The sequence below is a fragment of the Pristiophorus japonicus genome, chromosome 1 (assembly GCF_044704955.1).
Source record: "Pristiophorus japonicus isolate sPriJap1 chromosome 1, sPriJap1.hap1, whole genome shotgun sequence".
NCBI classification, from domain to species: domain Eukaryota; kingdom Metazoa; phylum Chordata; class Chondrichthyes; family Pristiophoridae; genus Pristiophorus; species Pristiophorus japonicus.
The window spans coordinates 392,944,453-392,970,916 of record NC_091977.1 but is presented as its reverse complement, the minus strand read 5'-3'; the positions used below and the strand labels follow the sequence as shown (position 1 = coordinate 392,970,916).

The 26,464-nt window shown below is 45.1% G+C and overlaps 1 protein-coding gene across 3 annotated transcripts in view; it reads right to left on the bottom strand.

Annotated features, from left to right (window-relative positions):
• The window catches only part of slco5a1 (solute carrier organic anion transporter family member 5A1), a 315,264-nt gene extending 296,369 nt beyond the window's left edge, over positions 1 to 18,895 (bottom strand). For all 3 annotated transcript variants that reach the window (XM_070891311.1, XM_070891326.1, XM_070891318.1), the window contains exon 1: positions 17,824 to 18,895. In XM_070891311.1, coding sequence (XP_070747412.1) covers positions 17,824 to 18,715 — 892 coding nt within the window. In that variant the 5' untranslated portion in view covers positions 18,716 to 18,895. The remainder of the gene's footprint in view (positions 1 to 17,823) is intronic.
• Between the last annotated feature and the right edge of the window lie 7,569 nt (positions 18,896 to 26,464).

Below are 26,464 nucleotides of genomic sequence, written 5' to 3'. Positions count from 1 at the left end.
TTTATTCTGGGTCATTTATGAATACCATGTTAGGATAAGCACCATCTCTTGTGGCTTCCCTAACTCACTAGGCTATGAAGATAGTCAATTGAGTTTTGCTAATTGATATTAGGTTGATTAACGTCACCCATTAAATTAACTTTCCTCTTCTCATATAGTTTTCCTATCTCAAAATCGAGCAAACTAGCTTTCTTCTTGAGCTTGAGCTGACCTGGAAGTCTACAGCCCACCCCTAGTGAATCCTTGGATTTTTTCATGCTAGCGCTGTCTACCAAGAGTAGTTCATGGCTCATTTGTCTACCTCACACTGCAACAACTTATTTTACCTTCCAGGTATTTCTGACATATATGGTTACACCACCTCCTTTTCTGTCCACTCGATCTTTTCTGAAGACTCTATATCCCAATCCTTGAATTAAATCCCACCCTCTGCAGTTAGCCAAGTTGTTGATATTCCTACTCAGTCGTAATGGAGAATAAAATTGGACAGGGTGTAAATGTATTTCCCTGTAAAATTGGACAGGATGTAAAACAATGTTGGCCCTGCTCCCGCCAGTGGATAGATTAATACCGGGGTTGTAGTTCCCTGCTGCCACAGTGGTCTCCAGATCCAGCATATTGAAGTCAGTGGAAATAAAAATACGAAGAGATGTATAACGGGCAGCCGATCCAATATAGCCCATTTTACACTATTGCCCAAAACCAAAATTGCCACCATTACTTCTAATGCATCTTTCTTAACTCACCCTCTTATTCTCTCCAATCACTTCATGTCGCTACCAGCACATACACTCCTTCCCTATTTGCTCCAATCTGAAACTCCTTTCCACACACAATCCAACCCCATGATTCCAGCCAAGCAATCACTTAAACTCTCTTCCAACTCAATCACTCAGATCATATGAAATTGTAAACCCAAAATACATTAACTGTTTCTCTCTCCACAGATGCTACCTAACCTGCTGAGTATTTCCAGCATTTTCTGGTTTTAACTCAAAATATTGCCTCATTTGTTTTTAATTTTAATCTTTATTTTTAATGCATTCTTGGGATATAAGCATCCCAGGGAAGGTCAGCATTTATTGCCCAAATCTATTGCCCTTGAGAAGGTGGTAGTGAGCCTTCTTCTTGAACCACTACTATCCATGTAGTGAAGGTACTCCAACAATGCTGTTAGGTCGGGAATGATATATATCCAAGTTGGAATAGTATGTGACTTGGAGGGGAACTTGGAGGTGATGGTGTTCCCATGCTCCCACAATGTTGTTGGGTCAGGAGTTTGAGGATTTTGATCCAGCGACAATGAGGGAACGGCAACAGATATCCAAATCAGGATGGTTTATGATCTGGAGAGGAACTTGGAGGTGGTGGTGTTTCTATGCGCCTGCTGTGGTGGAGGTCGCGGGTTTAGGAGACGCTGCTGAAGAAGCCTCGGCGACATTCTGCAGTGCATCCCGTAGATAGCCACGGTATGCCAGTGAGTCAATGAACGTTGAAGCTGGTCAATGGGGTGCCAATCAAGCAGACTGCTTTGTCCTGGATGGTGTGAAGCTTCTTGAGTGCTGTTGCAGCTGCACCCATCCAGGCAAGTGGAAAATATTACATCGCATTCCTGACCTGTGCCTTGTGGAAAGGCTTTGGGGAATAAGCACGTGTGCCACTCGCTGCAATATACCCAACATCTGACCTGTGATAGTAGCCACAGCATTTATGTGGCTGGTCCAGAAAAACTAGGAAAGTGGAGCAGAGGATATAAATGTATACAGGTACAACGCCCAAAATCCGGAATCCTCGGAACCGACTCCGTTCCGGACTTTGGGTTTTTCCAGATTTCAGACAAGAAAATTAATAGTCTGAATCCATGTCGGGTTTTGAGCGTCAAGGTCTGAAATCCAGCAAAACACAAAATCCGACACGGATTTCGTTAAGGATTCCAGATTTCAGACTTGATTTTCTTGTCTGAAATCTGGAATCCTCGATTAATCCAGGCCGGATTTTGGGTTTTGCCTAAAAAATGTCTAGTTTTCGGACAATAATTCCGGATTCCGGACGACTCCATCAGCTATGCGCAAAATGTCTGGTTTTCGGACAATTCCAATTTTTGGAGTTCCAGATTCGGGATGTTGCACCTGAGTGAAAAATATTTTTAGAATAGATATTAGAAAGCGTGATAAATGATTGGAACAATCTGCAAGCTCAGTAAACAGGACCATTCGTGGCATTCAAAGTGAGGCTGCATGCTATAATGGATGAGTTAATGCAATAGAAGCTGAATTGCATCTCAGATTTGACTTTTCTTATGTTCTGTAAGTCATACCTATTTGTACAAATCAGGCCCCCTACATTGGAGTCCATACTAAATATGTTTTAAGTGCTATTTAGATGGAACCCTGATCTTCTTGGTTCCCATCCTTCAGAAGTTGCCCCACAAATTGCATTCCAGTGGGTACACATAAGTTTCTTAGGCTTGCTCCCATCATCATCATAGGCAGTCCCTCGGAATCGCGGAGCAGGCTCGAGGGGCTAGATGGCCTACTCCTGTTCCTAATTCTTATGTAAGACTTGCTTCCACTCTTAACATAAGTTCTTAGGTGGCTGTACAGTCCAATACGAGAACCACAGTCTCTGTCACAGTTGGGGCAGATAGTCGTTGAGGGAAGGGGTTGGAGGGACTGGTTTGCCGCACGCTCTTTCCGCTGCCTGCGCTTGATTTCTGCACGCTCTCGGCGACGTGACTCGAGATGCTCAGCGCCCTCCCGGATGCGCTTCCTCCACATAGGGTGGTCTTTGGCCAGGGTCTCCCAGGTGTCAGTGGGGATGTTGCACTTTATCAGGGAGGCTTTGAAGGTATCCTTGTAACGTTTCCACTGCCAACCTTTAGCTCGTTTGCCTTGAAGGGGTTCCGAGTAGAGCACTTGCTTTGGGAGTCTCGTGTCTGGCATGCGAACAATGTGGCCTGCCCAGTGGAGCTGATCAAGTGTGGTCAGTGCTTCAATGCTGGGGATGTTGGCCTGGTCGAGAACGCTAATGTTGGTGCATCTATCCTCCCAGGGGATTTGTAGGATCTTGCGGAGACATCGCTGGTGGTATTTCTCCAGCGACTTGAGGTGTCTACTGTACGTGGTCCATGTTTCTAAGCCATGCAGGAGGGCGGGTATCACTACAGCCCTGTAGACCATGAGCTTGGTGGCAGATTTGAGGGCCTGGTCTTCAAACACTCTTTTCCTCAGGCAGCCAAAGGCTGCACTGGCGCATAGGAGGCTTGCTCCCAGTGCACCATTGACTGACTTTGAGGCAAGTCTGCACTTAATATGCCCCTACAATAAAGAAAACAAAGATAATCGATCCCCGAGGAACATTAAATTCTCGTCCCTTCCTCAGATTTGGAGAAGGTCCCACTATTGAAAGTCTTTCCAATTTAAATGACATAGGCTTCCCATAGTTGTGGGTAAGTCACTGAGGTAATTCCCGCCACAAAGTGGAAAAGCTGGTTCCCAGCCAAGAACCAGCTTTTGAGGTATGGCAACGGAATTCTCTGAATGGCCTCCTCCATGGTTTTGAGGAAGGCCTACTATCTAAACTAAGAAATGTTTCACAAAGGGCTTTCCCCAAAGTTGTCGGAAGGCCCTTTAATGAAATCTGCCCTGTAGTTCAATATCCAATTCTTGCAACAAAGAGGTAAAAGACTGTGTTCCCCAAGTCATGGAGAAGCCATTTGGGGAATCCGCAAGTTCAAAAGCTGGTTCTCCCTTAAGGCCAGGAACCAGTTTTTGAAGTGCAGTCTGGGTCAGACAGGCAGCCAGGAGGCGGTATCTACCAATTCCCACTGAACAAAATGCAGCTTTTCATATTATTTCTTACTCTTTTAAGAATTTAGAGAAGCTGTAGAGTAGCAGAAAAGAATTGGCCATTATTATGTTATAAAGAGTTAGGTCAACTAGCAGGTCGTGCGTAGGTGGATGGGAGAGTTATAGCACTGCATCATAATGAAACTTCTAAGTTTGTTTATGAGCTGACAAGTTGAAACAGTTCAATCTCAGTACCCACCCACTACATCACATATGCTATATCACATGTTACTATAAAAATCCTTCAATCACCTCCCTTATGAAAACAGAAAAAATGTATTTATAAATCCAGCTACTCGGATAGACCAGAACAAGATAGCACAGTGTATCAGAACACTTTCTTTCCAAGTCTAAATCCAGCACAGAATTATTGTATAAAACTGCCCCCCGTCCCACCGTTTAATGTGGCACTGAGACACACAGATTATGAGGTTTCTAAATTTGTAGCTTAAAAGAATTAGTGGTTCCCAAGTATTGAATTCATCTTTGTCATCTCCATGCTGGATTTCTCCAAAACTATCCACGCTGTGTTCTAAGTTCTGCACTGCACAAACCCCAACCCATTCAAAACTACCCTTCCCATCTCATACCCCATCCTAAGTTCCACTCCCCTATGATCTCCAACCTTGATGACTTCCACTTGATCCTAATCCCCCAGCGCACTGAATTCAAAGTCCTTGTCATTGTTTACAACACCACCTGTGGTTTTACCCCATCCCACCTCTGCATCTTCCTCCAGCCCACACACTCTACTCCTCCAGCTCTGCACTGGTTTACAATCTACCCTTCAGCCATGTTGGCCCCCATTCTGGAACTCCCTTCCTGCACCTCTCCATCTTGCTACCTCTCTTCATATCTTCAAATTCATTTTTAAAGCCTATGGGGGCAAAACTGGGCTCAGCAGTGCCTGTTGTTTTGGGGAGCTGCAATGTCCGTTAAGGTTTCAAAATTGCATTTGCAGCATGCGCACACACTTCTGATGTAAAGTGTGCTGGACACCATATTGATAAAGGAGTTAGCGCAGCGCATTTAACATACCCGGAAAATATGCAGAGCAGGCAGATCATGATGGCAATCATTGTGCAACACTGGTTTGATGCCAGCACTGCCATTTTGGATCTCCACACTCCAGCCGATGCCCTCTCTTAACCTCCCACAGCTGATTACGCATTCAATGGCATGAAGGACCCCCACCAGCAAAATTTAAAGTAATCAGCAACTATTACAGGTTAGATGTTGGATTAATTCTTCTGGCTTTTTCTGCAATTCTATATATTTTGGGTGCTTTTCTATACTTGTTAAAAGTTTCAGTGGTCTGGTTGGTGCTGTTTTGTTGACTTAAAGGTTTTTGCACAAACCAATTGCTTCCAGACATCAGTGGCCCAGTAGGGCATCCTCTTGGCATTGAGCATGACCAGTAGAATGAGCAGAGACTATGTCGAGCAGGACAAGCTGCTAGAAGAGGGAGGAGAAGGAGAGGGAGAAGAGCTCTTAGCAAGAGACCATATCTGCAGAGTTTCTTTGGGGGAACAGATCTGTTTGGAGAACAGATTGCAGGAGTGCTTTGATGCCCTGGAAGCCTCTTTGCACACTGGTTTCCAGAGCCATGATGGCAGCAGTCTGAGCTTCCACTCTTGTGCTGCAATAGAAGTTGAGACATCAGACATTGCATCATGGTTAGCTCCACAGGTGCATTGATGGAGGTGGAAAGGATGGGTTCCAAGCAAAGCCCTGTGCCAAGTTAATGCCGTACTCATCCATGCTTCTTGACATTGAATGCAGGCTTTCCAGTGTACCAAGCATTTGGTTGTGTACACCCATCAGCTTTCTACTGTAGCCTGGCCCATTAAAGGCATCTCCTGAGTCAATTGCAGCAGAACTATGTGCAACCTCACCCTCCGGTGAGCTGGCACCTGCAATATCCTTTCCCCTGACTGCTGTGCAATTATAGCCGGTGTCTCACCACATGCAGATCCCACCTCTATCCTATCCTCTAAATTATGCACTGTGTCAGTATCTGAACTGGTGGCTGTGATGGTGAAATCAAGTGACGGTGTGTCTTCATACTGTCTTCTTGCTCTTCCTGCACAGCCTGGACAGGTTGCAGTTCTTGGGTATCTGAAAGGAAAAAGGGGCAAGGCTTGGGTGGTGATGAAGGGAGAGGAGAAAATAAGAACTGCATGCTTACACCATCTTCAGTTTGTAAGTCAGAAGAGACTGTGGGATGAGGGGGATGTGAGAAGGAGGATTAGGCATGAGGATCTTCAATGACTTCAGCCCTGCTGGTGGTCACGGCCTCAAATACTAGCCAACATCGTCTCCTCCATGGGGGTTAGAACATGCAGTCGTGCCTCTTCCCCTTCGGCTAGCTCCTGCTGCCGCTAGTTGTGTGCCACCTTCTCCTACAAGAGAGAGAGAAGTGTGTCAGTGAGTGTCGTGCAATATGTTTGGGTGGTGTGGCTGTCATAGTGGAATAGCTGTCAACGTGTGCAAGCTGTGAGATGTGGGTGTGAAGCTTGTAACAGTGCTAAGTGTGCGAGGGTGAGGTGAAGCATATTCATGTTAGGTATGAGTCCTGACTGATAGATTGTTGGTAGGTGAGTGATGGGGGTGTGGTGAACAGGATGTGGCATTTGAAGATGCATTCACTGACCTTGACCACTCGTATGAGGTCATTAAACTTCTTGCGGTACTGCATCCAGGTCCTCGGGGCTAAACTCCTGACATTGACCTCCACGGCTATCTGTTCCCACTGCCTTCTCATCATGTCTCTGGAGTCCTCCTGCCACCCTGAAGATACAAAACATCACAACCCCTTTCCACCTCCTCCACCAAGACTTCCAGTGCAGCATCAAAAAACCTGCTCTCTCCCACAGTCAACCATTCTTCACTCTTTCCCAGGTCAGATTCAGTTACAGTACTACTCCCAGCTCCTGCTTCAGCCATAATGCGCATGCCCTTTAAGAGGTGCAGGCTAGCTTTACGTAGTGCAGGATAACCTTAAGTAGTGCAAGTTAGTAACGATATTGGGTCGCCTGCTGATGCTTACTGCCAATGAACAGCACAGGTAGCGCTGTTATATTAATCATTATAATGGGCAGGCAGTATGAAGTTGACATGCTGCCTGCGATACACTGAACGGGCGCAGGTTAATCCCGCATTGCGATCCCCACGCTCGTTTTCGGGGGCTATCCAACTTAACCCCCTACCTCTTTGACCATGCCTTTGATTACTTCTGTTAAATCGCCTACTATTCCTTCTGTCATTCGTATTTCCACGAAGTTCCTTGGGGTCTTTACTATGTTAAAAGTGCTATATAAACGTAAGCTGTTGTTGAATTTACCATTCATAATTTGGTGGATGGAATGTTGCTACAAATGGTCTTCAAATTGGCAATTAGGGATGGAAATATTATCAGCATTACTGCTCCTTAAGCACTATTCAGTGACCCTTGCTGGGTGAAGAGGTGTTTGGGCTCAGATGTGATGTCAAGAAGCTTGCCAGTACTCACTATCCAGACACACACACGTGAAGGCTAGCATGCTGTGTCAGTCTCATTCTTTACAAAATGATGGAGCCCCTTATCTCCCACATTTAGTCTTTGGTTCATCCTCCAATTTTCAGGCTTTTCAAATCCAGTCTTGGCGTCACCTAATCACTACTTCCTGATTTATCTCATCATGTTTATGCAATAAGGGCTTTGGTTTCTCAGTTCAGAAAAAGTTAAACTGTTTTGATCCATTTAACAGTAGATTTTGGTCTACAGCTGGGGCTGAAATTCCACCCCCACAGTTGTGGCTTTTGTGCCCGCTGTGCCACACCCATAAGAAAGGCACTTATGTAATGTAGCAATGCCCTGACTGCTGATGATAAGTAGGCTGAACAGTTTGTACACAAGCTGCAGCACCTGAGAGCAAATGGCTTGGCATTCAATTACTGACTTCCAGTTGATCAGTGTGAATGCTTCTCAGGGAGAAAAGGGGGCTCCAACAATGTACCAATGTCAGGGCAGACAGACAGTGAAGACCTTCCATCAGTGAAAGAAGGAAAAGTGAATGATAAAGGTCAAGTTTAACTTTTGGTCGGCTGGCCAGCAGCCCACCTGTTCTGGCACCAAAGAACCTGGAGCCGTTGTTGAGGCCCCAGCCTCATTTAAATAGAACCACATCCCAATACAGTTCACCGGATTCAGGCTGGTGCAGTAGTGGGTGGCCCAGAGACAGCCCTGCTGGCATCAAGGCAAATTCAAGGGGGATAGAAGAGCTCAGAATGGCAACAGCCCAGATTATTTTTGTGGAGCCCGCAGGAGCATTCCTACTCTTCATGGCCGCACAAAATAAATTAAAACGTATCTTTTTTTAGGGCCTTTTCAGTTCCAGTGGACTCCAGTTACATTATGAAAGAAAGAATTGCATTGATATAGCACCTTTCACGATCACCAGACATCTCAAAGCGCTTTTTAGCCAGTGAAGTACTTTTGGAGTGTAGTCACTGTTGTTATGGGATAATTTTAAACTAATCCACCTGTCGGGAAAGTGACAGGATGGATTGAAATGCCAGTTTAACACCCCGTCCAATATTACCCTCCATTGTCTTCAATGGAAAGTAAAATCGGGTCAGTGGGGTTTAAAACTAGCATTGCACCCGATCCTGTCAGTTTCCCGACAGGCAGATTAGGTTAGGATTGCCCCATAGGAGTCTGCTGGAATAACCAAGCAATTCCAGGGCCAAAAGTTTCAGAAGTCAAGGCAGCTAGGACAAAGGCACAGTTTGAAGATCCTCCAAGTACAAAGCACAGGGACTTGTGGGGAAAGAAAGTCCTGCCTTCATTTAAATATATTTTGGTAGCTTTTCTCTCCCAAACCTGATGAGTCAACATAACCCTGGGAAATATGTTTTCAATGCACGTGTGGCACAAGGCCTGTGCTCCACAATTTCACCCCATAAATTGCTGGGATGGAAAGCTAAATACTCCATAGCAGTGAGTGTTCTTTCTGTGATTGCTTTAGCTAAGTTCAAGCGTCATGGGGAAAAATACAATTCCCTTGGTATTGATGTCAAAGCTACAAAATGTGCAGAAGTACTTACTAAAACAATCAGAGGTAAAGCTGCTTTCATCCACCAAAATTTTTTTAAATTATACAGCTTCCCCCCTCAAAAAGTCCATTTGCTCTCAAGGAGATAGCACGATCTAAACAAGTACTGCTGTTTCCCATGTTGGAAACTGTAAAAAAACAAGTTGGTTCGATTTGACACAGGCTGCCATTAGCACTGAATCCCACTTTTCCCTTAGGCCCTATCAAAGGATTTTGTGGAAAGGATTAGAGCTGTATCTCAGTCAAATGCTTGTGACCAACAGCTCCCACAGTAATGCCACTTAACCTTGGCTAAATACCACTTTTAAAAAGCTTGCCTTACCTGGTCGAGTGTTATCCTACACAAACATTTGCCTGAATGGATCAGCAATCAGAGGTTAAATTAATCTAGTCCCCAATCTGTCAAGTTCAACCTGACTTTAAGTGTCCGGCTGAGGGAGCGATTCTGCCTGCTGGCGTGCCGACATTTTTGAATGAATTCCAGGGTTGTTAAATGTAATTGGAAATAATTGTCCAGTAGAGTCAGTAACAGCTCTGTGTGCTAAGTTTTCTGTGTGTTTGCATTTTTAAATTGATTGAGGCATGTAACTGTTGTGTTTCACAGCCTGAGGCATGAAACTCTGCTGATCAGTTTCCAGACCTGCACTAAATTCCAATAACTCCAGTTTGACTACCCCCAACCACCACCCATCCACCAGCCCCCCTTCCCCTCCTCCCATTCACCAGAATCTGGGCATGTGCAGAACGGGCGTTATTTTTATCATAAAAAATGTTTAGCTCCATCCTTAAAAACAGTGGTATTTTAAAGCTGCGCCAAAATTTTTAAAACTTTTGGCGAAACATAGGCCTTATTTTTTTGGCGCTATTTCAGCATTAAAAATCGGCCGTTATTCGCAAATAGCGCCAAAAAACTAAGCTATTTTTCAATGTGGAATTTCTAGCCCATAAGGTAGTGTTGAACAGGGTAATGAGGCATTACATATAATTTCTCAGATTCATCATTCTACCACATATCACTTTTTTTCTGTTTTCAGAAAAAAGCTACAGAGAAGGTAGCAGGACATTTAAATTGGAGAAGGTTCACTTCATGCAAGACCTTTGACTTTGATGAAGAGAGTGCTGGAGATGCTCGGCCGGAAGGGAGTGAGGGAACAAAGAGGTCAGAGGTCCATTCTCAAACCCATGGTGGATTTCATCCTTTAGATTTCCATATTCACTCACTCACACATAGGCATGCACTGCAGCATTATACACTTTTGCCATGTGAAGTGTTGTTTCAAGGAAGATAGGAAAGAGAAGGTACAACAAGGAAGGGAGGAAGGAAGGACGGACGAGTAAGAACAAGGAAGGAAGGACAAGTAAGGACAAGGAAGGAAGGAAGGACAAGTAAGGAAGGACAAGGAAGGAAGGAAGGACGGAAGGAAGGACAAGGAAGGAAGGAAGGAAGGAAGGAAGGAAGGAAGGAAGGAAGGAAGGAGGGAAGGAAGGAAGGAAGGAAGGAAGGAAGGAAGGAAGGAAGGAAGGAAGGAAGGAAGGAAGGAAGGACAAGGAAGGAAGGAAGGACAAGGAAGGAAGGAAGGAAGGAAGGACAAGGAAGGAAAGAAAGAAGGAAAGAAAGAAAGAAGGAAAGAAGAAAAGAAGGAAAGAAAGAAAGAAGGAAAGAAGAAAAGAAGGAAAGAAAGAAAGAAAAAAAAGAAAGCAAGCTTGTTCTAAAATATGCTCATCTGCTATTCTAGGTGCCCTGGAGGAGCCCAAAGTTACATTAATCTTAATGGACAGAAAATCATTAGTACAAGATCCACAATTTACCGATGCCTTTTCTTCAGGGACAAGGCTCTGCATCAGGAATGCAATATCAAAAAATTGGCCCTTTAACCATGGCTCAATCCTCTGTATACTGCATCAGATTCATAACTCCCTTGGAGAGAGGACAGACGAGGCAATTTTCAAGTAGCACCTAAATAGGCACAAAGTGGCCAGGTTGTCTGCTATGCCTGCTCAAACACGTGGACTTGAGGCAGGTACCACTTTGACCTGTGTGCATTTCCAGAGTGAGAGGGAGCTGGTTGCGTTACTCATGCTTGTAATTGGCAGCTCAACCATTGGTGGGAGTGGGATATCCGGTAAGGCTCTCGTGATTTAAAAGCAAACTACGCCTCTTATTGGGAGGTGCCTTTAGTGAATAGTGAATGGCAGAGGTGTGCTTCTGAAAGCAAAATGACTGCTGCTAAAGCCCCTCGTTTCTCGGACAATGTCGTGGAAGTCTTGATGGAGGTGGTGACCAGGAGGAAGAAGATGTTGTTTACTACAGACGTGTGCAGAGTCCCTTGCCAGACTGCTGTGGTGCAGACCCATGCAAGTGGCAGTGGTCCCATGGGGAAGGCTTTCTGTCCGCTCTCAGGTTGACAGCATGCCTGCTCCCTCTCCAACCCCTGACTTGGCATTAGCCATGATGCTGATGTCTGCAGCCAAGACCTGTCAGGTCCAAGCTTCTTAAGGTCACCGACCACAGCCATCTCAAATGCTGAACCCACTAGAGATGCACCTCATAAGTGTACCAGAATAGGTAGGATAAGACTAAAGTCGAGCACTAGGGGCTTGCACCAGGGTGATCTAGTTTATGGATGTGTTAATGTTTGTTGTCAATTGCAGTCATTTATGGAATTCTTGGTGTGCAGGGTTTGTTTGGGGACTGACCAGGCAACATGATTTGACTGAAAGTCCAATGCTGATGTTTGGGTTAAGTGCAGTCCCAAGAATAGCGGAAGTAGTGGGATTGCTATTGAGAATGAGTGTTGGCTCAGGGAATAGGAATTATTTAGCTGAAGTGCTCCTCGATGATGTGCTGTTGAAGAGCTCTTGCAGCTGGCAGGAGCCTTGTTCTTCCATGTCATCCTCTGTGTCTTCCTGTTCTTCATGCTCCTCCAACTCCTTGGCTTCCTCTGTAGGTGACTCCATGAGTTGGCCAATTTGCATGGAAAAATTGTGGAGCATGCAGCACAAAACAGTGATCCTGGAGATTCTCTAGGGCCTGTACTGCAGGACACATTCTGACTTATCCAAGCAGCAGATGCATTGCTTGAGCATGCCGATGGTTTGTTCTATCAGGGCTCTGGTGAATGCACAGCTACGATTGTATCTGATCTCAGCATCTGTGCATGGGTTCCTGGCAAGTATTGTGAGCCCTGTCTGAAAGCCTAGAATTTGTAGATGATACTCATATCTGTACGAGTTTTAGGACTGCAGATGATGCTCGACGGCTTCAGGCAGATCCTGATGTATTGGAGATTAGCTTCATGACTGGGAAATGATGTTTAATTTAGAAAAGAGCAATACTGCGCACGTGGGAAGGATGAATGCTCAACATACATGCACCCTTCAGAGAAAAGCATTAAAGGTGAAGGAAGAAAGATATCTGGGCATTCTAGTGTATACAATTCTAAAGGTACATAAGCAATGCTATGAAATGATAGCCAGAATGGAGAGTGTGTTGGGGAGCATTCATAGGACAATTGAGTACAAGACAAGGTATATTATCTTATCCTTGTACAAGTCCTTGGTCAGGCCTCATTTGTGTCCAGTTTTGGTCTCGTCACATGGTGGGCGATATTGAGGCTCTGGAAAGGGTGCTGAGGAGGGCCATGAGACTAATTCCCAGTATAAAGCAATAATTATCAAGATAGACTAAAAGAGTTGTGACCCCTTTAACGGGCTATGCGGCCCACCCAAAAGTTCGCGCATGTGCGACTTTCTCAATTGAAAAGCCGGCTCACCAGCTACGCGGGACCCCTGGAGCGCTGCGCAGCTTAAAGGGAATGTTGGATTCTACACATTAGGGTGATCTGATAAAGATTTATAAGATGATGAAGACAATAGATTGTGTTCCAATTGACAGTTTGTTCCAATTAAATAGATTTGGGAGGAACAGGGATCCCAATTTTAATTTGTATCAGGCCAGATCTAGGTTGGATGTCAAGAGGTGGTTCTTTTCCCAGAGAATAGTGGACCCATGGAATAGGCTGCTGTCTCGGGCGATGGATGCCAACTTACTGAATGCCTTCAAGCGAGAGCTGGACTGGTTTCTGTCTAGTGTGGACATCACCTCTTACAAAATGATAGGTACTGTAGGGAATTCAGGGCCAGAGTGAACTGGAGATGTTTTGATTGCCTAGATGGGTCAGAGAGGAATTTCCCTGATTTTGTTTCCCCGAACTGGCCTGGCTTTTTATCTGATTTTTTGCCTCTCACAGGAGATTGCATGGTTTTGGGTGGAGTATATATACTGTAATACACAAGGTATCACAATTGTGTGGGACAGGCTCGGTGGACCAGAGGGTCTTTACCTGTCCATCATTGTTTGTATGTTCGTAAAACAAATCAGATTCTGTTAAAAGAATTGTAAGAGAAATTAGTGGATTAAATTGTTTCCCTCCAATTTTCTCCCCCTTTCTCTCCCCTCTGTTCCTGAAAGCATTGACTTTTGATGGGATACTGGTTCCCAGGTGCTGGTACCTTAACATGTGGTTAGTTCAAGATAAATAAGGCTCCGTGCATTGAAGAAAACTTTCCCAAAAAAATGTACAGCACCACAGCACCAAAACAGACAACACATCAGACCATGAGATGCCAAGTAACCACTAGTTCAAAGATTAATGCAGAAACTTTTTGAAGTTTCCAGGACTGATGCAATCGCAGAATTTTGCTGAGCCAGAATCCTATCATTGCCATGGCAATTAAACATTTACTTACACATGAAGCTGGTAAACTTGTATGTAAGTTATTTCAACATTTACAAGTTTGATGTAAATACAAACTGTATTCTGTTGATGTAATTTATATCATCTGGATAGTTATAAATCAAAATGACACTTATAAAGCATGTTCATGACCTTCAAAATTGGCAAAGATTCCACTTTCTCCACCAGTTGCATATTATGATGGAGGGGAACAAAAACATAAATCAACTTAGTTGTGCTCCTGGTGGAAACTAGCGCTCCCAAAATCATTGAAGCACTCTGTATGATTTTGGAATTTGATTCAAGGAAGTTATAAACTAACTTCTCTCCTACCAGTACTTTCTGGCTGTAAAATGCAACCACACCTGTCTCCTCAGTCAGTTGTGGCTCCGTGGGTGGCACTTCCACCTCTGAATCAGAAGGTTGTGGGTTTAAATCCTACTCCAGAGACTTGAGCATAAAAATCTAGGCTAACACTCCAGTGCAGTGCTGAGGGAGTGTTGCACTGTTGCAAGTGCTGTCTTTCAGATGAGACGTTAAACTGAGGCCCCATCTGGTCTCTCAGGTGGCGTAAAAGATCCCATGGCACTATTTCAAAGAAGAGCAGGGGTGTTAGCCATGGTGGCCTGGCCAATATTTATCCCTCAATCAACATAAAAACAGATTATCTGGTCATTTTCACTTTGCTATTTGTGGGAGCTTGCTGTGCGCAATGTGGCTGCCGCGTTTCCTACATTTAAACATTGGCTACACTTCAAAAGCATTTCATTGGTTGTAAGGCACTTTGGGACATCCGGTGGTCGTGAAAGGCGCTATATAAATACAAATCTTTCTTTCTTTATTCTCTGTTCCTTCAAGTACTTAAACAGAATTTAACTTAGAAAATATCTGCCAAGACACATTTCTTCCTCACAACCATCAAGCTTTTTGAGTTAAATACTAGTACCACCTCCGATTGGTGGAGGATTTTCCAGTTATGTTTCATTTTGATCCACGTATTGTGGATCACTCTTTGCACTTTATAGTTGTTGTACTTTGTTCATTAATCAGTAGAAATTCTCAACAAATCAGCTACTGTTGTCATCTTTTAAACTGGATCAGTGTTGTAAAAGCCCACTTCCAACCCTCACACTCTACAGAAACCAAGAAGCAGTATCAGAACCTATACACTGGATGCTGCATGCACTATACTAAATATACTGAAAGGCAAAGTAGTGTGAATAACTGGTACAGGAAGAAAGTATCTATGAGTATTGCTCAGTTAGTCATTCACTGATCAACCACAGCGTATACCATCAAACATCAATAAATTCAAAGAATTTTTTAAAGCCTGATGGAATAATGAAACAATTACAGGTACTAGACCCCTATCGAAACAAAGAAATGGGGAACCCCTAATATGCATTCATATTTCTGTATTTTATTAACAGTTTAGTTGCAGTGATCATAAATATGCATTTAATGTGTATCTGGGCAGCAGAGTTAGTTTGTTGACTAAGCTGTTATCTTTATTGTACGTAATACATACCTTAATTCCAAAGCAAACATATTTTCTCATGTAAATCCAAGTTGCTTTCATTAATTTTTGCCTCCGCCATCTATGTTTGTCTAAATATTCTACTAATATGTAAAGGTAATTTCTCTGACCTAATTTACAATTGCTAGTGAGAGTCATTTCCCAGGCAGAAAGAGCTGTCTGAGTGTTGGACTATCTGTACCAAAAGCAATCTCTGAGTCATGGTTGTTAATTTACATGGCTTTGCCTAGTCAGGCTTGAAAAATTTCTCAGCTGTTATGAGCATCTATGTTCCACAAAGACTTACACCTGCAGCTGTTCAGTCTCTCACAGAGGAGAGGAAATAAAATATTGATTTTTCACAGCTACAAGAAGAATGGCATTTTCTCTGTCACAGTTTATAATTGAAGTGCAAAATTATGATTGTGCTGAAACACATGAAATAACTGCTGCTTAGATAAAGGGAAATATTGCATTATGGTGTGAACTTCACCTCAATGGATTTAATGTTTCTGCCAATAGCATAAAAGTAGCTAATTTATTTCACTGTTATCAACAGTTATAAATGTCATTTGGTTTTATAAGCATAGACATTGAGATGAATTCAATACTTAAATGAGAAAAGGCATTGAAACTTATCCACACTACATCTTCCATACTGAATTTAGCATGGCATGTGTTCTTGCTGTGATATTACAAAATCCTACCAGTTGGATTTCCCTGACCTGTATAAGAGGATAACATCTATTTTTGTATTTCCTGTTGGCAGTCTGCACCAAGGGCAGAAAGCACTTCACATCAATACAGTTTAACTGAATTTGTTATACCCCATGAAAGGAAAGTAAGTCACCAATCTGCATGTGAAACCTAGTCACACAGAATTTGGAAACAATGAAATTTCAATACAAAAAATATCTAATATTAAAAATGTTTCACAAACGGTTTCAACAGAGCTAGTGTTACATTTATCGCTGCTGAAACATTTGCTCTCACAAGCAAACATACGTGAAGGCAGTCCTTCACCAGCCTCATAAATTATTTGCATGATGGTTGAAAATTAGACTTTTAAAATTCTTTGGGAGTTAAAGTTATAAGTACAGGGTAGCTCTGTGTGTGTACCAAAATCACAAATTATTGCCGGTTTTAATATTTTAATGTTCCCAACTCTTTTTTAAGTTTTTCAAGCTACATATCTTTGCCATCTAAGAAAGTAATCAGACAGCCTTCCCCAATGTATCTGTCAATGTTACTGCATTGCTAGCAAGTGCACAAAAGCCCTTTAGGGTGTCTTCCCCACTCCCCCAATAATATTGCTGTAGCATTCCTGATAGTACTGCTGTGAAGAAATTGCTGCCATGTATTGCAATCGTGCTATATGAAATATATTATTGTAATACCAATGCAGTTGTATTATCACATACATTGTTTAATCTTCTGCACGCACTACTTACATTCACAAGCAAAAGTCCCTCAGTGTTACAGAACTTACCAAGAATGTATTAGTGTGAGGCAAAATCCTATGGATATTATTGCATAGTCAAGGTCATTTCTGAAATATACCAGACAATATATAATTTTTGATAATCAGAATATTAGAGTCAATAATTTTGTCTTTTTTATTTCGAAATCACTATCAGTGTTGCACCACACTCAGCCAATTCAATGAGTACCTCAATGAACAGTAAAGCTCAGTGACAAATCACAGGGAAGCATGTACTACTATTGAAAGGAATGGTTAATATTTAATGTATTGTTGTGCTACACTCCTGGAACTTTTTTTTAGTACAGTATCTTGTCAAGTATATTATTGTGATAATCAAAAACATACTTGCATTCAAATTCTATTCATGATAACATTTTTAAACTACCCAAATTTCCAGCTTTATAGTAATAACTTAACTACAGTCAAAATAGTGGTACCAGATTTCAAAGCCATGATGATCATGTGCACATAATTATAGGGCGGTATTATGTGTATTGACAGATCATCTGGGTCAATGACCTATTATTCTGCAAATAATTCAATCTCATGTCACAATTTTCAAATCAAAAATAAAATTGACAGTGAAGCACACAGATTCATCTAGTGGAACTTCTACAAGTATTACTCCTTTTACTTCTACAACTGATTACTCCTTTTGATTTATTAATTGAAGCAATAGTGAAGCATTTTATCCCTTTTTATAAATCTGATCATGATTTTTAATTAACAGTAACACTCTAATATCACTTATATGGGATCAATTTATATGAGCATGTAGTAAAAAAGAGACCGATACAATTTTCGATCAATTTGCAATTAGAATATTAAGATATGGTGAATAGATACAATAAATTTTAGTAGCAATGCCACAAAGCAAATTTAGTGCGCAAGTGATAAGATGGCATTGTTAACCGGATTCACTTGAAATGTGTTTATCTCAGCACTGCCAAATGGTACCTACCATGTGCTGCGTGTGGCCAAACTAAAAACGTTTTTGACAAATCGTGTTTAGAATATCGTTACATATTCAAAGACACGAACCAGCAGGTTATCCTCCACAGCACAACTTAACTGGAGCATTCTTACTCTCATCTACTTTGGGGACTTGAAGTTGACAGGTGGCTCCTGTACAGTTGTCACTTACCTAAGTATAGAGATGCGTTCTCTGTTTTGACATTATCGTCCAGGTAGGTGGGCCCCAGGGTGTAAATGGGTGTGGAGCCCACGCCGATGAGGAACTGAGCGCAGACAAAAAGAGTCACATAGAGCGAGTGTTGATGGCTGGAAGAGTCATTGTTGGCACAGCCGAAATCGGAGTCTCTGGCCCCGGTGCCGTTGCCGGCGCTGCACAGCCCCTCGTTGGAGGTGGACGTGTTCAACTCCTCGATCTGATACGGGGGGGAGATGAAGTGAGGCAGGGTGAAAACAGCGGCTCCGACTGCAATGAAAAAACCGCCGACGGCCAACCAGCGGGGTCTGCGCCCTCGGCCCCCAAAGTAACTGATAAAAACCACCACCAGCAAGCTGCCGATGTCGAAGCAGCTAACCAGGAGCCCGGACTCGGAGCTCTTCAGGTTGTACCTCCTCTCCATGGTGGTGATGACGCTGCTGAGGTAGCCGGAGACCATGAGCGACTGGATGAAAGTCAGGCAGCACATGCACAGGAGGAAACACCTGGAGTCGCCGAGCATCAGCCCCGGGCAGCGGCCGCAGGGAGGCCGGGGCGACGGACAGCCCGGCTGGGCGGCGGCGGCCGGGAGGAAGCCACCTCCTGAACCCGATTGCCAGCTCCTGGACACCGGCTGCCCGCTGCTCGGCGGCGCCGTGGAGGAAACCGCTGCCACCAAGGTGCTGTTGGGGGGAGTGCGCTCCGGCTCCCGGGCTCCCGGTGGCGACGAGTACGAACCATTTAAAGTGGGCAAACTTTTGTATTTGAAATGCTCGCCGGGCTGGTATGTGGCGGCGGCGGCGGCGGCCGCTGGCTGGCCTTGGCCGCTGATGTTAGCAGCATCTTCCAGGAGTGAGTTTGAAGCCATGGTGATGATGATCTGCGATCAGAAAGTTTACTCCTGCCGGACCCAAGCAATGCTAGCCCGGGCTAAGAGGAGCGCGAGCTGGCGAGTGCCCGGGACTGGCGCGCGCGCTGACTGACAGCTCCAGGGACAATGAGAGAGAGCGCGGGGACATGGCGGGGCGCTCACACCGCCAGCGCCAGATTCGGCTCCGGCCCCAACAACAACTCTATCAATGCGCCGGCTGCTGCATTTGCACAGATGTCGGTGGACAGGACACGCGAGGGAGGCTGTCCAACTGACGCGGTGTCCATTACCTGTGCGGGAAGCTGCAGTGCTCCAGCCGCTGAGAGGCAGCATTGACCCCCACCCCGTACACGGGGATTCAGGGAGAAGGAGCCGGCCCCCGCCGCGGACAGCTGCAGTCTGGGGCTTGTAGTTTTCGCAGCGTTTGTCAGTTCTATGGGGGGAATCCACGCACCACGCGGGAGCTGGATAGGAACGGCGCTTTGCTTTCTATTTATTATTATGAATAATGGGGGGGGGGGGGGTGTGCGCGGCACTGTTGCGGACCGGGTGCTGAGCATCAGTCAACTACATTTCCCAGAAGCGTGCGCGTTCCGCCAGCCGCAAGGTCGCAAACAGTCGGACTCCGCGAGTCTATATTTGTCTTAGCGCAGTTAATTCTGGCGCTCTTTGATATTAATAAACATCCAGGAATCATTGTATAGCACAGCCCGAAGGTATGACATTGGTAAAGCAATTTGGTAAAGTTCATGAAAAAACACCCAACCTGCACTCGGGTGGAAAGTTGGAACATAGCTTGAAATTTAGCTGAAAATAATTCAGGCATCATACATTCCTTCCCAAAATAACAATCGGTATTATTTAACCATTACATAGCAGTTCGACCAAATTAAGAAAAGCTTTTAAAACCGTGACTGAACATGTTCCGCCCCCAACTCGTACCTCAGCAATATTATTGCGACCATAACTGGCACTCGCCAGCTGTCAGATACAACCGGATTTTATGGGAAACAAGATCATGGATTTAACAGCTACTAGCTGTGGCTCCATTCATATTTACGGTTAACTTTGAAACAAGCTCGAAGTAACTTTTTAAAATGAGAAACCCAAGATGAAGGACCAACGCTCACACGCAGGACACCACTGATGCTGAAAAGAGCGAAGAGATTGCGTTGAGAATAAAGATGAGGCTATCTATCAGCACTCACTGTTATGGAGTAAATCGGACAGCAACTTTCAGAGTTCACACATAAATGTGCAAGTCCTCGCCGATAGATTCGGCATTGAAATCCATGTAAGGGTGTGAAGTTGCGGTACTTACCCACTAGTTACCCACTAAACATGCCAGGAAAAGTTTGGGCTGGTGCATTCAGATGTAAGTGAATTTTTAACAGCTTAAGTCATAATTACTGTCAAACAATTTCACTGGCCCGAAGAGTAATTTTATAAGTGTGGTGTCTCATTCCTTTAGAATGTTATTAGTGTTGCAGATTTCTTTTTAAATTAAAAAAAATACTTTTCCTGTCAGTCTCTTTTATCTCTCACTCGTAATCACATCTTTCTTTTCCAATCTTTATTTCACTTTCTGTACATAATTTAAATCTAATTTATACTTCCTGGTTTAGATTCTCCTGTCTCAGTGAGGATTCTACAATGTGATTGGTTGAAGAACATCGCCATTGCTTGGCCTGCTCACACACGCCACAGATCTGCTATAGGGGGCACCGCACTAGATCAGATGTTTGATGACAGCAAGTCTCCGCTGAAAAGCCCGCAAAGACGCTGGGCAGCTGTCAGCATAGTGAATGGTGAGCGCCGTTCCTTCACCACCGACTGCAACATCCGAGCTGAAGTAATTCAGGAAGTAATGATTAGGTGATCTCAGGTTTGGGTTTTGAAGGCTGAACATTGTTGGAGTCAATGCTCTGGAGTTCTCACGCAGCCAGCTCACCGGCTTTTAATAGGGAAACACTGCACATGCGCGGTATATCATAGGCAGTCCCAAGACTTGCTTTCACTCTAAAAGTGAGTGAACAGTCCAACACAGGAATTACAGTCTCTGTCATGGGTGGGACAGACAGTCTTTGAAGGAAAGGGTGGGTGGAGAGTCTGGTTTGCCGCATGTTCCTTCCGCTGCCTGCGCTTGTTTTCTGCATGCTCTCGGCAATGAGACTTGAGGTGCTCAGCGCCCTCCCGGCTGCTCTTCCTCCACTTAAGGCGGCCTCTGGCCAGGGACTCACAGGTGTCAGTGGGAACGTTGCACCTTATCAAGGAGGCCCTGAGGGTGTCCCTGAAACATTTCCTCCACCCACCTGGGGCTCACTTGCCGTGTAGCAGTTCCGAGTAGAGCGCTTGCTTTGGGAATCTTGTGTCAGGCATGCAAATAATGTGGCCCACACAACGGAGCTGGTCGAGTGTGGTCAGTGCCTCGATGCTGGGGATGTTGGGTATAATGGGCCATGGAGCCACACACAAAAAATGAAAGGAAACGTTGTTAGCAGTCAGTGAAGACAGTAGGAATAAGGACATTCAAAGAGTCCCACGGTTTTGATGTCTGGGAAAATTGGCACTATTGGGAGACCTGAAATTAGGAAAGCAAAGAAAGGGCATGAAAAAATATTGGCAAGTAACATCAAGGAAAACCCAAAGATGTCTTCTTAATACATAAAGAGTAGAGGATAACTAATGAGACCAAAAAAGTAACCTATGTGGAGGCAGAAGACGTGGGTATGGTTCTTAATGAATACTTTGCACTTGTCTTCACAAAAGAGACGGACGATGCAGATATTGCAGGTAATGAGGAAGAGTGTGAACTACTAGATAAGAAATAAATCATGACAGAGGAAGTTTTCAAGGGTTTAGTAGCTTTGAATGTAGATAAATTATCAGGCCCAGGTTAAATGTATCCCAGGCTGTTAAGGGAGGACACAGCAGAGGCTTTGACCATCATTTTCCAATCCTCTCTGGCTACAGGTGTGGTACTGGAGGACTGCTAATGTTGTACTGTTGTTTAAAAATGGATAGACCGAGTAATTACAGGCCAGTCAGCCTAATCTCAGAGGTAGGCAAATTATTGAAAAAAATTCTGAGGGAAATATTAATCTTCATTTAGAAAGACACGGATTAATTAAGGACAGTGAGCATAGATTTGTTAAGGGAAGGTCGTGTCTGACTAACTTGATTGAATTTTTTGAGGACGTAACGATGAAGGTAGTATGTTTGATGTCATCTACATGGATTTTAGAAAGGCTTTTAACAAGGTCCCATATGGTAGACTGGTCAGAAAAGTAAAAGCCCATGGGGTCCAAGGGAAAGTAGCAAGTGATATGTTATTACTATGCAGTATAAATGCACACGAGGCCCATACTTGAGAGAAGGTCACTCTGTGATCTGTTACCTTTATTACCAAGACCTCAAGTGATGAAGGCGGGTGGAGCTAACCCTTTTATACGTGAAAGTCCAGGTTAGGAGTGTCTCCCACAAGTTCACCCCTTGTGGTCAATGTTCTCAAAGTGTACAACTTAGGTCAGCTTATATATGGGTTACAATGATAGTTGAATACATGACATCACCTCCCCCCAATGTCTTATTCGGATCACAGGTTAAGTCTCTCTGGTGGTTTACGCTCCCTTGTAGAGTGCCTGAGTTGGGGCTCCGGTTGTTGGGCGCTGGCCTGAGTGTCTGCTGTTTGCGGTGCCTCAGGCCTGTCCGGACTGCCCTCAGTGACTGGGCTCTCCTCCACTTAGTTCCAGTGTTCGGTCACCTGTGGTGGAGTAAACTCTACGTCGTGTTCTTCCTCTGCTTCTTCTATGGGGTTGCTGAACCTCCTTTTAGCTTGATCCACGTGTTTGCGGCAGATTTGTCCATTGGTAAGTTTAACTACCAAAACTCTATTCCCCTCTTTGGCAATCACAGTGCCTGCAAGCCATTTGGGCCCTGCAGCGTAATTAAGGACAAAAACAGGGTCATTGACATCAATACATCGCGCCCTCGCATTCCTGTCATGATAGTCACATTGTGACTGACGCCTGCTCTCAACGATTTCTTTCATAGTAGGGTGTATAAGGGATAACCTGGTTTTAAGCATCCTTTTCATTAGCAGCTCTGCGGGTGGAACCCCTGTGAGCGAGTGTGGCCGGGATCTATTGGCCAATAGGAAGTGTGATAAGCGGCTTTGTAGGGAACCCCCTTGGATTCTGAGCATTCCCTGTTTGATTATCTGCACTGCTCGTTCTGCCTGGCCGTTTGAGGCCGGCTTGAACGGTGCCGTTCTGACATGGTTGATTCCATTGCCTGCCATGAAGTCCTGGAATTCAGTGCTTGTGAAGTACAGGCTATTGTCACTGACCAAGACATCCGGTAGACCATGGACGGCGAACATTGCCTGTAGACTTTCTACCGTGGCAGAGGATGTGCTTGAATTTAAAATGGCACACTCAATCCATTTGGAGTAGGCATCTACTACAACCAAAAACATTTTTCCCATGAAAGGACCTGCATAGTCCACTTGGATGCGTGACCATGGCTTGGCGGGCCAGGACCAGGGGTTAAGGGGGAGCTTCCCTGGGTGCGTTGCCCAGCTGAGCATACGTGTTGCACCTGCGAACACAAAGTTCCAGGCCTGCATCTATCCCTGGCCACCAAACGTGTGACCTGGCAATTGCCTTCATCGTGACAATGCCCGGGTGCCCATTGTGGAGTTCTCTGATAAACACCTCTCTGCCCATCTGGGGCATGACTACTCGGTTTCCCCACATTAGACAATCAGCCTGAATCAAGAGTTCATCTTTACGCCTATGAAACGGTCTAAATTCCTCAGGGCATGCCCCATACGTGGCTGCCCAGTCCCCATTCAGGACACATTTCTGAACTAAAGACAGTAGCGGGTCTTTATTTGTCCAGACTTTAATCTGACGGGCTGTCACAGGTGAGACTTCGCTTTCGAAAGCTTCAACAGCCATGACCATCTCAGCATCATGCTCAATTATCCCTTCAGTGGTGGCTAGTGGGAGCCTGCTGAGTGCATCGGTGCAGTTTTCAGTGCCCAGTCTGTGCCGAATTGTGTAGCCATAGGCGGCTAACGCGAGTGCCCACCTCTGTATGCGGGCCGATGCATTCGCATTTATGGCCTTGTTGTCAGCCAAAAGGGACGTTAGGGGTTTGTGATCTGTCTCCGGCTCAAATTTCCTGCCAAACAGGTACTAGTGCATTTTTTTTACTGCATATACACATGCTAGCGCTTCCTTTTCTACCATCCCGTAGCCCCTTTCTGCCTGCAACAGACTTCTGGAGGCATAAGCTACCGGCTGTAACTGACCATTGGCATTCACATGCTGCAACACCCACCTGACCCCATAGGATGACGCATTGCACGTTAAAACAAGTTTATTACACGGGTCATATAACGTTAAGAGTTTGTTGGAGCATAACAAATTGCGTGCACTATCAAAAGCCCTTTCCTGGCTGTCCTCCCAGACCCAATCGCGACCTTTGCGCAGGAGCACGTGTAGCGGTTCTAACAGCGTGCTCAATTTGGGAAGAAAGTTACCAAAATAGTTCAGGAGCCCCAGGAACGAATGCAGCTCCGTCGTGTTACGGGGTCTGGATGCTCTCTGGATCGCTTCCGTTTTGGACACAGTAGGTCTGATCCCATCTGCTGCTACCCTCCTCCCCAGGAATTCTACCTCTGGTGCTAAGAAGATGCACTTCGCCTTTTTCAGTCGCAGCCCTACCCGGTCCAGTCTGCTTAGAACCTCCTGCAGGTTGTGGAGGTGTTCTTCAGTATCGCGACCCATGATGAGGATGTCGTCTTGAAAAACCACCGTCTATGAAATCGACTTGAGGAGGCGTTCCATATTTTGCTGAAAGATCGCGGCAGCCAAACGAATCCCGAATGGACATCTGTTATGCTCAAACAACCCCTTGTGTGTCGTGATGGTGGTCAGCTTCTTCAACTCACTCGCCAGCTCCTGGGTCATGTAAGCTGAGGCCAGGTTCAATTTTGAAAAAGGTTTGCCACCGGATAGCATCGCAAAGAGGTCCTCCACTCTCAGTAGCGGGTACTGGTTTTGGAGTGACACCCGATTGATGGTGGCCTTGTAATCGCCACACATCCTGACCGACCCATCCGCCTTGAGCACCGGCACGGTCAGGCTTGCCAGTCACTGAATTCGACTGGTGAGATGATGCCTTCCCTCAGCAGGCGGTCCAATTCGCATTCTATCTTTTCCCACATTATGTACGGCGCCGCTCTGGCCTTGTGGTGTACTGGCCTGGCGTCCGGGTTTATGTGAATCACTACCTTGGCCCCCATGAAAGTGCCGATGCCGGGTTGAAATAATGAGTCAAATTTGTCCAGGACCTGTGAGCATGATACTCGCTCCACAGAAGAAATTGCATTGACATTGCCCCATTTCCAATTCATGACAGCAAACCAACTCCTCCCCAGTAGTGCGGGACCGTCCCCTGGGACAATCCAGAGTGGCAACCTGTCTCTGAATCTTTGTGGGTCACGACTACTGTGGTGCCGCCGAGCACCGGAATGATCTCCTTTGTATATGTCCGTAGCTGTGCGTCAATCGGCAATAATTTTGGCCTCCTGGCCTTAGACACCCACAACCTTTCGAACTGTTTCATACTCATCAGGGACTGGCTGGCGCCCATGTCTAGCTCCATTAATACTGGGATGCCATTGAGGAGCACTTTCATCATTATCGGTGGCGTCCTGGTATATGAACTGTATATGTGCTCCACATGAACTCGCTGAACTTCAGCTTCCAGCGATTTCCCCCAGCATTCATTTGGCCTCGTAGGGCTTACATTGGGCCTGTTCTCCTCGTACATCAACCTGGCTGCAGGCTTCCTGCACATATGCGCCAAGTGACCCCTGATGTTGCAGTTTCTGCAGGTATATTGCTGATACCTGCAAGCTCTGGCTGGGTGTTTGCCTCCACACTCCAACATGAGCTGGAGGCCCCGTTGTTGAAAACAAAAGGTCCATTACCAGTTGATCGTCTCTGACTGTCTCTGTAACTGTCCTTAAGCACACCATTAACAGGTGTTGATGGCCCCATTACTGGTCGCATTGTCCATTGCGATGGCATGAATCGCCGTTCAGCTAGCCATTGTCTCTGTTGAATTACCCCTTTGGGTACGACTACATGCTGGGGCATGTCCGATTGCCCTTGTCTGCCTAGAGAACTGTGTGCCGCGTTAACAATGTTGACTCCCTGGTCGTTTGTTGCATTTGAGCCAAGATTATTGTCGTACATCATTCTAGTCTCTTCCTCCCCTGAGATAAATGTCTGGGCTATCAGAGCCGCCGCTTCCAAGGTCAAGTCTTTGGTCTCAATCAGTTTCCTGAAAATCCCAGCATGCCCGATGCCCTCAATAAAAAAATCTCGCAGCATCTCCGCTCTGGATGCATCTGAGAACTTACATAGGCTCGCCAGTCGCCGGAAATCTGCCACAAAGTCTGGAACGCTTTGCCCTTCTCGCTGCCGGTGCACGTAAAACTGGTGTCTCGCCATGTGCATGCTGCTCGCCGGTTTAAGGTGTTCCCTGATCAACTTACTGAGGTCTTCGAATGTCTTGTTCGCCGGCTTCTCTGGCGCTAGAAGGTCTTTCATCAGGGAGTACGTTCTGGATCCACAAACCGTCAGGAGATGAGCCCTGCGTTTGTCGGCCGAATCCTGTCCCAACCATTCCTTAGTGACAAAACTTTGCTGTAGTCTCTCAATAAAGTCG